The 12,656-nt window shown below is 34.1% G+C and overlaps 1 protein-coding gene across 1 annotated transcript in view; it reads right to left on the bottom strand.

The window, feature by feature from the left end:
• UNC5D (unc-5 netrin receptor D) overlaps positions 1–12,656 on the bottom strand; it is a 639,701-nt gene that overhangs the window by 107,053 nt on the left and 519,992 nt on the right. Inside the window, 1 exon segment of the mRNA XM_049771507.1 lies at positions 4,294–4,326. Within this exon segment, the coding sequence (XP_049627464.1) occupies positions 4,294–4,326 (33 nt within the window).

Here is a 12,656-nt window from a genome sequence, read left to right as displayed (position 1 = left end):
ATTCTGGAGAACGTACTGGGGTTAGCTATATGCAAGGTAATAATGGAAAGAATCCAGATCCAATAACAAAATAATTTATTAGATAAATTGTTTACAAAACTTGGTGGTGGCAAAAAAGCTTCTAGAAATAATAAAACAGTAGAGCAAAGTGTCCAGCCTCAAAGTCAAAACACAAAATATTACTTGCATTATTTTATATAAATAATAACTCACAAGAGAAAGATCAAAGAGTCTTTTCTATTTAAAATAATTTAAAATAAACCATCATATACCTAGAATCAAGTAAAAGAGGTAAGGGACCTATAACACAAAATCTTCAGAACACTTAAGCAAGAAATGAAGAAGACCTAAGGGAATGAAAAATCATTCCATGTTCATGGATCAAAAAAAAAAAATCAATTCTATCAAAATTACCTAATTTTACCTAAATAGTTATATAGATTCAATGCAAATACCATCCAAATGCAGACGATAATCTTTAATAACTTATAACAGTCAATTATAAAGTTTGTGTAGAACCATAAAAGACCCAAGATAGCCAAAACTATACTGAAAAACAAGAAATCGGGAGAGATCTCATTATGTAACTTGAAGCTTTACTACAAAGTTGTAGTGATCAAAACAGCATGGTATTGGAACAAAGACAGACTTTCACCAGTGAGTTAAAATAAAATATCAAGTGACAAATCTTCAATCATATGTTCAATTAATCTTGGACAAAGGAGCCTCTTCAACAAATGACTTTGGGACAATTAGATAACCACATGTAAGAAATTAAATCTGTATCCCTATTTCACACTTTACATATAAGTCCATTCAAAGTGGATTAAAGACTGTGAGATCAGTCTTGAATCTGTAAAGTACACCAAGGAAAACATAGGCAAATATTCAAAGCTTACACTTCAATAAAGTTTTTAATGATATCATGCCAATGGCAAGGCTATAGAATCAAATCTGAGTAAATTTGACTACATCAAACTTTTTAGTCTTTATATAAAAATGTAAAATTTTTAGTTTCTATATGGCATAAGAAATATTGTCTAAAATTAACAAACAGGTTACTGAATGAGAGAAAGTATTTTCATTCATGATATCAGGGAAAGGGTTGATATCTAGGATGTACAAAGTATTCACAAAGATTAACTTCTAAAATTTAAAACCCCCATTAAAATGGGAGAGGAATGAATAGACACCTCATAAGAAAGCCAACAGATGGCCAACAGGCAAATGAAATAAAACGCATATCATCACTTATCATTAGGAAAATCCAAATCAAGATGACGATGAAAATCTTACACTAGTGAAGATAGTACATATAACAAATATTGGTATCAATTTGTTTGATGAGAATGTGTTGACAAAGGAACTCTAATACAATGCTAGTGGAAATGCTGCTTGGTCCAGTCCCTATGGAAATAGCATGATGGGTTCTCCATAAACTCAGAATTGAATATTCTGGTCATATTACCCAGTGATACAATTTGAGGTATCTATGCCAAGACAAAATAACACTCATCCTAAAAGATATATGCACACCACTATTTATCACAGTATTCATCTAATAGCTAAGAGTTGGAATTGACCTAGATGTCCACTAACAGATGAGTAAATCATGAAGATATGGTACATGCATAATGGAATTCTACAGAGTTATAAGGAATCATGCAATCATGCAATTTACTGCAATATGGGTAGAAATGGGAGATGTTATGTTAAATGAAGTAACTCAGAAAAACAATAAGTACAGGACTATATCATTTATAAATAATATTTCGAATACCTGCTTGAAAAAATGCAATGGTTTAAATGAGTAGTTGTTAAGAAACTCTACACCGAGTGTAGTGAGTAGAAGGAAAGAAATTGAGTGGAGGAAAACAAAGACACATATGAAAAAAAATGGGGATGGGGCCAAGGTGTCTCAGGTGCATTAGTAGTGTTAAGAAAGGACAGAACTAAATATGCAATAAAGAGTCAACAACATAAAATCATGAGACCCAAACTTTAACAACCAAATTAAAAAATGGGCCTTTCATGCTAGCAGGCAGAGGATGGGAGTGTTAGCATAGTATGGATCTGGGAAAATTGGTGTTGGATGTTAGCATAAGTGGTGGATTTGTTCCTAAAAAAACTGTAAGTCTAAAATCCAGCTTTGAATACTTTCTTTAAATCACAATGATATAAATAAATATTAAAAAAAACTTGTTTGTGGGAAATATACACTGGTGAAGGGATGGATGTTGCAGCATTGTATGAGTGAAATTCAATCATGAACAACTTTACAACTGTGTATCTCATGATGATTTAATTAACATTTATTAATTAAAAATACATATACTTTATACTAATACAAGAGACACTGACCAGAGACATCACTTACAGGCTTTACAAACAATCCAGGTTGCTGCTGTCTAAGCCCCCACACAGTTGTGATACTGACACCCTGCTATCTCAAGATCTCCCCGGCCCTTTTCACTTAACTCTGAGTATTTAAGAGTTCTGTGGAGATACATGTTAAAATTTAGATTTTCATGAGCCTTCCAAAAATCAGGAATTCTAACTCACTTGTCCGATTCTGACAGGGGCCATATTTAACTAGCTGTGACAAAATCCTAAACTTCTAATGCTAGAGTTTCTGATTAACCTTTTGAGAAACATTTTTCTAAGACAGTGGTTTTTCAATTCAAGTTATATAGGGGTATCAACCAATAAACTTTCAAATATAGGGATTCTGCTGGAACATTTTGGCATGATAAAAATATTTAACCTTGACTGTTGACTGTGGTGATGTGTTTAAGACTACATACATTTGTTAAAACCAGTCAGCTATACTTTTCATAAATAGAATGTACCTAGGTCTCATTTTAAACATTTTTTCTTTGTTTTTGGCTCTGCACTCAGAAATTGCTCTTGGCAGACTGAGGGACCATATAGTGTGCCGGGGATCAAACTGAACCGGGTCTGATACTGATCAGCCAAGTGCAAGGTAAACACCCACCACTATAATAACTCTGGCCCTGACTTTTTTTATTTAATTTTTATTTTGATCATAGTGGCTTACATATTGTTGACAATAATATTTTAGGTACATATTTACATAAAATCAGGGGGGGTTTCCATCACCAATTTGTCCTCCCTACAACTCCGTTTTTGTCCTACCTCCCATATTCTCTTCCCTCACCCCTAGGGCTGCCAGAATATGTTGTTCCCTCTGTATCTAGCCTAATACTTAGTAGTCTTGCACCTGTTTGGTCCTGGTGCCTCCCTTATTTTCCCCTCTAACTGGGGGGCAGGACTAGCTAGTTCAAGTTATGCGGTTTTGTTTGAAGAAGGGAATAGTAGTAAACTGGGGTAAAGGTCTAATACGCAGAAAATAAGCGGAATTCTTCTAGAGGGTCTCATCCTCAGTTAGAGAGACGAAGGAGAAAAAGGTGAAACACTTCACCAGTTCAAAAGCGTTAAAAAGAATAAAGATTCTTAGATTTTAATCTGGCTTTCCCCTCATTCTGATTTTGGTCTGGAGTATATCCTGGGAATTGTTCAGAGATACTCCTAATTCAGTACTCAAAAACTGCTTCTGATAGCATTGGTATAAGAGTGAACATGCAGCTGCAGATCAAACATGGGTCTTATGTCTATCAAGCATGGGCTCAGTCATTTGAGTTATATCTCAAGTCCCGGAAACGGGATTTTTTTTTAAAGAACTACAGAAATCTCTGAAATCTGGCCAAGATAGAGAACTCATTATCTTAGTACTTCTAACCATTCAAATGTGTATCCTTCTCCATCTTATTGAATACATAAGAAGATTATAAAAAGGTCTCTCCAGCAAGCAAACCTGTATATAGAGGGTTCAAGGCAGACAGGTGCCAACATTTTCAGTTCACAATGATTTATTCATTAGAAAACTGGTTTCTAATATACCCATCGCATTTTAAGTGTCCCTAGACTATGAAGGAGAGGCATGTAGTATAGTCAGACTTTGCTGGGGCCATTCACATAAAAGCATATCCTGATAATATTTATTAACAGTAATGCTATAGATATTAGAATACTAGATGACATTTGTAGAGAAGCGAATTTAAGAGAAAGACAGAAACAAAAGAAGAGATCAACTTTGGCTGTGAGGGAGGGTAAGAGTATGCATATTTCATATATAATAGACCCCATGAGAAGAAATCCCATAACCCTAAGTATTTCATGTGAATTTCAATTCTGTTCGGCTCCTAAACAAATGTAACAGAAAGGCAGAAAATATAAGGATAAATGATATTTACAAGAGGAAAAATAACTTACTTTGGGGTTTTATTTCATGAAGAGGTTTTTTATCTAAAAAAGAGAGAGAAAAGAAAGTTGCATTTAATAAATTTACACGGAGCAGATATAATTCTTCTATTACTTTATAGCTACCTCCAGAAAATTTCTGTTTTTTATCAACAATATGTATTATGTTGTCCATAGATTTGACTTTCCTTATAATTCATTATTTTTCTCTTGAATATTTATTCTAAAAATTTTATTATTTTATTTCTTCTATTATTTTTCCTCTCAGACTAACTAAAGTTTCTCTCTGAAAGTACTAAGCTGTCACCTGCCTTCTTTTTATATAGTCAGAAGACTGCATGATTGAGGGATACTATTTAACTCTATGTGATGATAGGAGAACAAATTTATGAATCAATATTTAAAGGGGACTGCACAGATCTGCAATTTACAGGGCCTGGTTTAAGGTTTCAAACCACAATGCTTATCTAGTCTCATTTGGTTTTAGTGTGGTGTGACAAGCATGCTAGAAGTTTGTTTATATGAAACCATTCTATTTCATATGTTTATGTGATAAAATTTTTTTCTGATTTCTCTCAATGAAAGGGCATCATCTTATTTACTTTTGTATTGAGAGGGCATTACATTACAACATATTTCAAGGGCCCATCATCAAATATCAACATCTCTGTATAGTAATGAAGTTATCCATTCAAAGATCAATTTAATCTTTACCAATAATTGACCCCTTTACCTCTAGTAAATGGTCATCCCAATGCTCTTTACTCTTTTAATACTAATTAGGAATTATTTAGTTCAGTCATTTGCTTTATTTGTATACCATTTGTAAGTGAAATCCTATAGCATTAGAATCATATTATTATGAAATAGATAAATAGAAAAGATTCTCAGCTTTTTATTACAGTAGTGTGACCTGAGCCAGAGCTTAGATGAGAGAGTTTTATCTGTTATTCCTATTGCCCTCCATCACCCTTTTGCTTCCCCCTCTCCTATCATCAAATAGCCTATAGTAATCTCACACATGAGGCTGGGCCTCCCTATTGTCCTTTGCTTTGTATTATGACACTCTCCTATATTCTCCACTTTACTCTGCTCTATTTCAGGTCAACACACCAACACAATTCTAGCCTAGTGCAGAGGCCTGGCGAGACTACTTCAGATGCATGCCAAGACTCCATACAATTTTTATGGTGCTTCACCCCTCTTTCAATCTTTTCAGGGCACAGATGGAATATGGTTAGACTGTAAGATCCAAGGTTGTTAATCATTTGCACAATCACATTTTGGTAGGGGACCTTGAAAGATCACTGTTTGTAGTTTCTGTCTTTTCTTTGCCCAAAGGCAAGTCAAACAGGGTGAAGCACTGCCATTTTGGAAATGTTTTTAAACAAAAACTGAATAAAATTAAGCACATTCCAGATATTAGAAATTCATATATATCTCTGATGATCTGTAATCTCCCAAGCAGACAGACATAGTCATTTTCTGAACCTTCATGAAATCTTTCTTACCCTAACTTATGTCTAAATTTGATTCTAATTTTGACAGAAAGCCCTTGCAGTATGCTTTAAATACAGTTCTTGTGTATTTTGCTATTTGATTTGTCACAGAAGTAGCTTTAAAAAGTTGTGTCCAAATTATACCCTGTCAAATGGGTCACCATTTTTTCTCACTATAAGTGAAAGTTAACTGCCAAAGGGTAATTTCTGACAACTTTATTAAAAATAAAAATTTCCCATAAAAGAAAATTTGTTCATATTTATGTAATAATGGTCAAAATCGTATATGGTTTTCTTAAAAAAGACATTTTAATTTTCTTTACTGCACAAATTCAATTCCTGAGAGCAGGTGGCACTTCCCAAAGTCCAGATGTTAATACACTCAAGAATTAGAATAAAATGACTTTGGTGCTTTTAACCTAACTTCAGCTTTTGCTTACTGCATGTTATCTGAAAGCATTTGGCATGGGCACAACAATGCTGGCAGTCCAAAGCTCAGATATCTGAACGTGATGCATTGCTATATCTACACAAAGAGACATGTAGAACAGCTGTTTAGAACTCTGACTGAGCTTAACAGTATTTTCTGTCTTCTAAACCACAGGAATGAAGATTATGCTGGGTAGCAAAATAAAACTCCACTACAAACAGGTGAGATATATAAGTATTTCCCAGAAAAATAAATCTAATACATTCAGACTGTAAAAAAAATGGGTTGGTAGATTTTTATCAGATTTAGCTCTGACAGAAGGAGCAAGTAAGGTTGAAAAGCCCAGGGTTAAGGGCTATTAAACCGGCTGGAGACTATGTAGACAGGTTAGAGGGGCACAGGGGTTCTGCCTCTATCAGCTGTGTTGTCCTTGTGGATAATATGGCACTGTGCCAAGAGTGCAGGTTTCAGAATCACAACTGGATTTTAATTGTCTTCTTTTTATGGACAGAAAAATGTGAATAACAATACTCTTGCAAACTTATATGGGAGATTGAACAAAGTCAACACAAAGGCATGCAAAATAAGTCCAGTGCACATGCAGTTACATTGCATTAAGAAGGATGGTGATAATATTTATATGTTGATCATATTCAACATATTTAACAGATGCATATGACTCATACATGAACAAATATGACATTTTTGAGTATCATTGTTTAGAAACAAGTCACAACTCGAATTTTTTTTTAAAAATAGTTAAATTGCCAAATGTTGGAATGAAAACTGAAGAACAAGTGTCCAGTTCTGGCTCTGTTTTGTCTGAACAAGACTAAGTCTTCATTCCCTTTGAAGAACAAAGGGTCAGAAGAGGCCTATGAGCTTCATAGCTTTTACCCATTATAAATCTGCAAAATTAGAGCCAAAAAATCACATGTAAATTGATTTAAAATAATTTCTTACAGTCAGAGTAAAAAGTATTCCTAGAACTGCTGCTTTCCTATGCCATGTATAAGGTGAAGGCCTAGCAAGTGGTGAGAGTCAGTGTACACATTCTCATTGAAAGAGGTTGGAAGATTTTGTGTTTAAGAGAATTTCTTTTCCTTGACATAAGCAACAACATTGGGTCCTGCTTCATTCTGTGCAATTGCAGTGTTAGCATACCATGATAGTACAAGCATTTCTTCCTTAAAATGCCTGAGTAGAGACTGGATTCATAAGCTATAGAAGTCTGTCCTAGACCTCACCAGCATGTGCAAGAACAGTACATGCAAGATTGCAAATTCTTACCACTTTCATTTAATCTCCTCCAAGACAATGCTCAAATGGTCCCTTAGTAAATGAATCCAATAAGCTCATGATTGTTAAAATTGGATTTCCATTAGTGTCACCTAGAAACATTTAAAGAACATACTTCTGCCTCAGTGGCACTTCATGAATCCATGGTGAACTGCAGTTTCTTGTGGTTGTTATTTTTGTGTTTATGATGACTTAGGTCGACATCACTTTCCAACAATAAATCTGGGCCTTCTTGTAGAAGACTCTTCCAGTTTAAGTAGTTCTGGAGTAACTAGGATATATGGTTGGATCTAAAAGGATCCCTCCTACTACTACAGGCAGAGAAATGGAATACTGAACCATGGCAACTGAATTAAACAGAGAAAATCATGGCACTTTGTACCAGGATCTGACTTCTTATTTACTACTACTTTTATTTACCTCCTAAGTAAATGGAAATTGATATGCACTAATAATCCTTATAAAATAATGATTTGTGGATTTATAAACTATAATGTAAAAGTTGTTTTCAATTTTATTTTTAGTGTTTCAATTATGTTTATTAAAAATTATTTGTACTATTTACACAGAAAATTGCAAAGAAAAAAGACATAAATCTATCTCAAAGAAACCATAGCCTTTAATGCTAATTATGTAATATAAACATTGACAAGTATAAATATGTAATATAAATTTAATGTATATAAGTTTTATATATGAGACTAGGCTTCCATGTTCCATGATTTTATATTTATAAGCTTATGTACACTCATATATGCTCATAATTTAGCAAGAAACTATATGAAATTAGATTAGTTTATTACAACCTACAGATACACACAGCTGTCTTTTATATAGTATGTCTTTAGTTTTGCAAATATTGCAGAGTGTGTGTCCTCATGTGTACACATGTGCATGCATAGGGAATATGCATAAATATGAGAGACAGAAATGGGTGATTAGAGGGAGGAATATACTCCTTTATTTTTGGTGCTGACTTATTTATTTTCCATTTGTACTTTACAGTTTTTTTTTGTTGTTGTTAAATGTGAGGCTTCCAAAGCATTTCCATGGATTCTACCATACTTAGGAGCTATTAATCGCAACATATCTGTCTTCTCACCATCCTACTCTTTATATTTAGTTTGTTTTTCTTTGCCATGGAACAAGTGCAGCTAATCACATGCTACCCACACCCTGGGTTAAAGGATATTAGGCTTGAGGGATGGTACATAGGAAGGGTGAATATCCGACCCTTATATTGGGCAATGGCCTATGCCAAGAAATTCTGTGACTTGATTCTTTGAAATGGGCTCCAGTGGGTTTTAAATGTCACAAAGGTATGTATGTTGAATACTGGGAACTATCATTTGAGATTTTAGAGTAGTCACTTGATGTTGAGACAAAAGAGAGTAAGATCAAGACAACAACTCTTCTCAGGAAGCAATTCAAACATGCTGTTGTAGTTCATGCCTGTCATTCTTTTATTTCACCAAGCCTATCATATATTTTATCTTCAAAGACCACTTTTTCTAATATATTTCCTTCTTTAAAGGTACATATCTGAAAGCTTTTTTTATACCTCAAAATGATGTGTCAGATGTTTATTGATTTATTCTTCACATTCTTGTAATTTTAAATTGTTCAGTTTCTGACTGAAATCTATGGAATTGTCAGTCTTCTTTGCCCATTCTCTCAAGAAAATAATTCCAACTTCAGTAAGCATGAACCTAATATAGGGACAGATCAATACCACAGTGGGTAGGGAGTTTGCTTTGTATGCAGCCAACCTAGGTTCTATCCCCAGTATCCCATAGGGTCCCCTGAGCCTACCAGGAGTAACCCCTGAGTGTTGCCTTGTGTGGCACAGAACCAAAACCCAAAGAACTAACATGGTTTTCCCCATCACCTTAAATTAATGGGAAATTGTTTCACCTACAGTTCTATTAGCAGGCTCCACCACATCATATATATCTTAGCAATATCTAAGCACAGATACATTCTCTATATGCACTTCAGTGCCTTTGCCTAGGGTTTTGCCTCTCCTTCCAAAAAACTTTATCCCTACGTATCCTATAAAAACATCTAGTTTCAGGGGGCAAAGACTAATTTCTGCTTCCTTCATAAAGTGCTCAGTTTGTAGAGCTTTTTCCTGTTTTTTTTTCCTGTTTTTCTTTGAAGTTTTATCTTACTTAAGTCAGTAAAACATAATGTGAATTTTATTTTCCCCTTTAAACTAATGACTTTGTAAGTGTTCATTTGATTTATTTTATATTTTTATAATCACAGCCAGTTATGGGTCCTTAGCATCTGAATCATTTTAAAATGATTAGCTCACAAATAATTGGCACTGTAACCAGAAATTCATAGTAAGACAGAGAGGGGGCAAATTAAATTAAAAGCTATTTGCTTGATTATTTACTGATTGTTAGAAAAGTAGTTGAAGTTATTTGTAATCAGTGTGTTGCACTTACTCTTGCTTTGCCTCTCCCCCATAACTAGAAATAATTAAGGGCCAGTGTTCTGCCTTCTGAATACTTCACAAGGCTGCAGGAGATTCCAGGAACTGGCAGATTTGTCTTGTATTAGCACTGGCAGATAATTAGATAAACATGAGTCCTGCTTTGCATTGGCAACACCACTGTGATTGAATATGTCAGGCAGACACTGAAGATGACAAGTGGTTATTCGATTCTATTCTCCTCTGCATGCTTGAAGGTTTGTTTAGGCAATAGGAGATCAGAAACATACCAGCTCTTGTATATATACTAATACGCTTCATAGAATCAAAATCATAGGGAAAAAGAGAAAACCAAAAAATCCTCTAATTTTACCTAGCTGAACTTCAGTTTCTTTATATTTTCTCATAACTTTCTTTAATAATTTATTTTAAAAAATCTAGTTCAGACCATATTTACTTAATATACTACCTGGTTAATTCAATTTAACCTCCCTATTCTAGTATTTTTCTTTCTGTACATACAAAACCTTTAGTTCCATTTAACATAGTATGTATTGAATTCACTGACTGTAGGTAAGTACAGAAAATAGAAAATTTATAGAGATTCCTCTTAGAGTTTTAAAGTTGGTAATATCCACTAGAAAAAGTATCAAATATTGGGTAATTAGAACAATTCCAAAATAGAATGATCCAAACTCATAAGGTTGGACACATACATTAGGAAATCAAACTGCTCTATCACTACCTTTCGTCTAAGAATTATTCAAAATCCCAAAGTATAACTGAATCTGGTAGAATCCAGGACAATGGCTCAGGATGTCATTTCTGATATCACCTTCCATACTGGTCCTCAAACAAAGCACCTGCTTGGTATATATCCAGAAGCATAGTTTTTTTTCTTATTTCTTTTAAACTTGGGGACTCCTTTTAGAATTAACTTTCATTTCCTAAACTGAGGTAACCAAGTGTCCAATTACAACCATATTTACAAATAAAATTTGTAAATTTCATCTTTGGAGAACAACACTTGTTAGTAGTCAGGAGACCTGGGATACTGAGAATCAAACCCATGTGGTTTGATGCAAGGCAAGCACCCCACCTGCTGTACTATCAACACTCCCTGTATATTTCTTTTTTAAATTTAAATATTTTACCTTTTTAGATTTCATATCACCTTTGTTGCAAACTTATTTCCCATGATCTTTGTGTTAGATACTTTGTGATGACCATACAGAAAAAATATATTTTTGGTTCATAACAAATACTTTTAAAAAAGTATCTACAAAGACAACCAGAAATTTAAATCAGTGTTAAAATAAAATAATTCTAAGTTTACTCAAATATGCTTATAAAAGTATTATTTTTAGCACGATGAATTATTTTCTTCAAGTAGTTACCTTAAATTCACAAAATATGTGTGTATATATGTATGCATATACACATATATTTATATTATACATATATTCTAAAGTGAACAAAAGCATTCAGACTATTATACAAGGATAATAGTATGAGCTATTTCTTAATACAGTGATGATGTATATTAAGGAACAAATGACAATCCAAATTTTAACCAATATTTTTGAGAAATCCCACCCTTCACCTGCTGTGTCAAGTAATGTCCTTGCAATTGTTGAAAAATAAGGATATCTTGAGTGGTATTATTTGGGAAGGTGATTGTCAAAATGACTAAACTAATATTTAGCCATTAATTTATACATATTATCAGTCTTATTTTATAAAAATAAATGCTTAAAAATATATGTGATTTGGGGCTGGAGCAATGGCGCAAGTGGGAAGGCGTCTGCCTTGCCTGTGCTAGCCTGGGATGGACCATGGCTAGATAGATTCCCTGGCGTCTCATATGGCCCCCTAAGCCAGGAGCGATTTCTGAGCGCGTAGCAGGAGTAACCCCTGAACATCGCCGGGTGTGGCCCAAAAACCAAGAAAAAAAATATCTGTGGTTTGATTACCCAGGGTTCTCAACTGTTTCTGACTTTTATCAGTACTCATGTAGAAACACTCTTACCTACAATTACAGACTGAACTACTTACATGGAGTCCACATCTACTCTTTCTAAGTATGCTTCAAACAGTAATGCTTTAAACAGTAAATTAAATATAATAATAATCAATATATATATATATTTATTTTTGGGCCACACCCGGTGACACTCAGGAGTTACTCCTGGCTATGCGCTCAGAAATCGCTCCTGGCTTGGGGGACCATATGGGATACTGGGGATAAAGCTGAAGTTTGTCCTGGGTCAGCTACATGCAAGGCAAATGCCTACCACTGTGCCATCGCTCCAGCCCCTTTATCAATATTGTTGAAGAAATGAGTATTTTAAGTCTTGATATAATTTTAATTATGAGCATTAGAAAGACAGAATCTATGCACTTTGTAGGTTTTGGATAATTTTCCAAAACTCCGTGGTTTGTCAAAGAAGGGGTTGAATTGCAGTATATTGAAATGCTGGAGGACATATTCAATAATTTGGTTCTAAGGTGAGGTTTGAAACCTGTTTTGCAAGTAGGCATTTTATATCTAAATTTGTTTTTGTTAATCCTACATAATAATAATTTACATAATTAATTTGGGGGGTTTCGGCCACACCCAGTGATGCTCAGCGGTTATTCCTCCTGGCTAAACACTCATGATTAATTTTAAAGAGATTAAATAGTATCTCTCAAAACAGGTAATAAA

This window comes from Suncus etruscus, chromosome 4 (genome assembly GCF_024139225.1).
Source record: "Suncus etruscus isolate mSunEtr1 chromosome 4, mSunEtr1.pri.cur, whole genome shotgun sequence".
NCBI classification, from domain to species: Eukaryota; Metazoa; Chordata; class Mammalia; order Eulipotyphla; family Soricidae; genus Suncus; species Suncus etruscus.
Note: the sequence above shows the minus strand (reverse complement) of the source record. Positions and strands in the feature narration are given on the sequence as shown.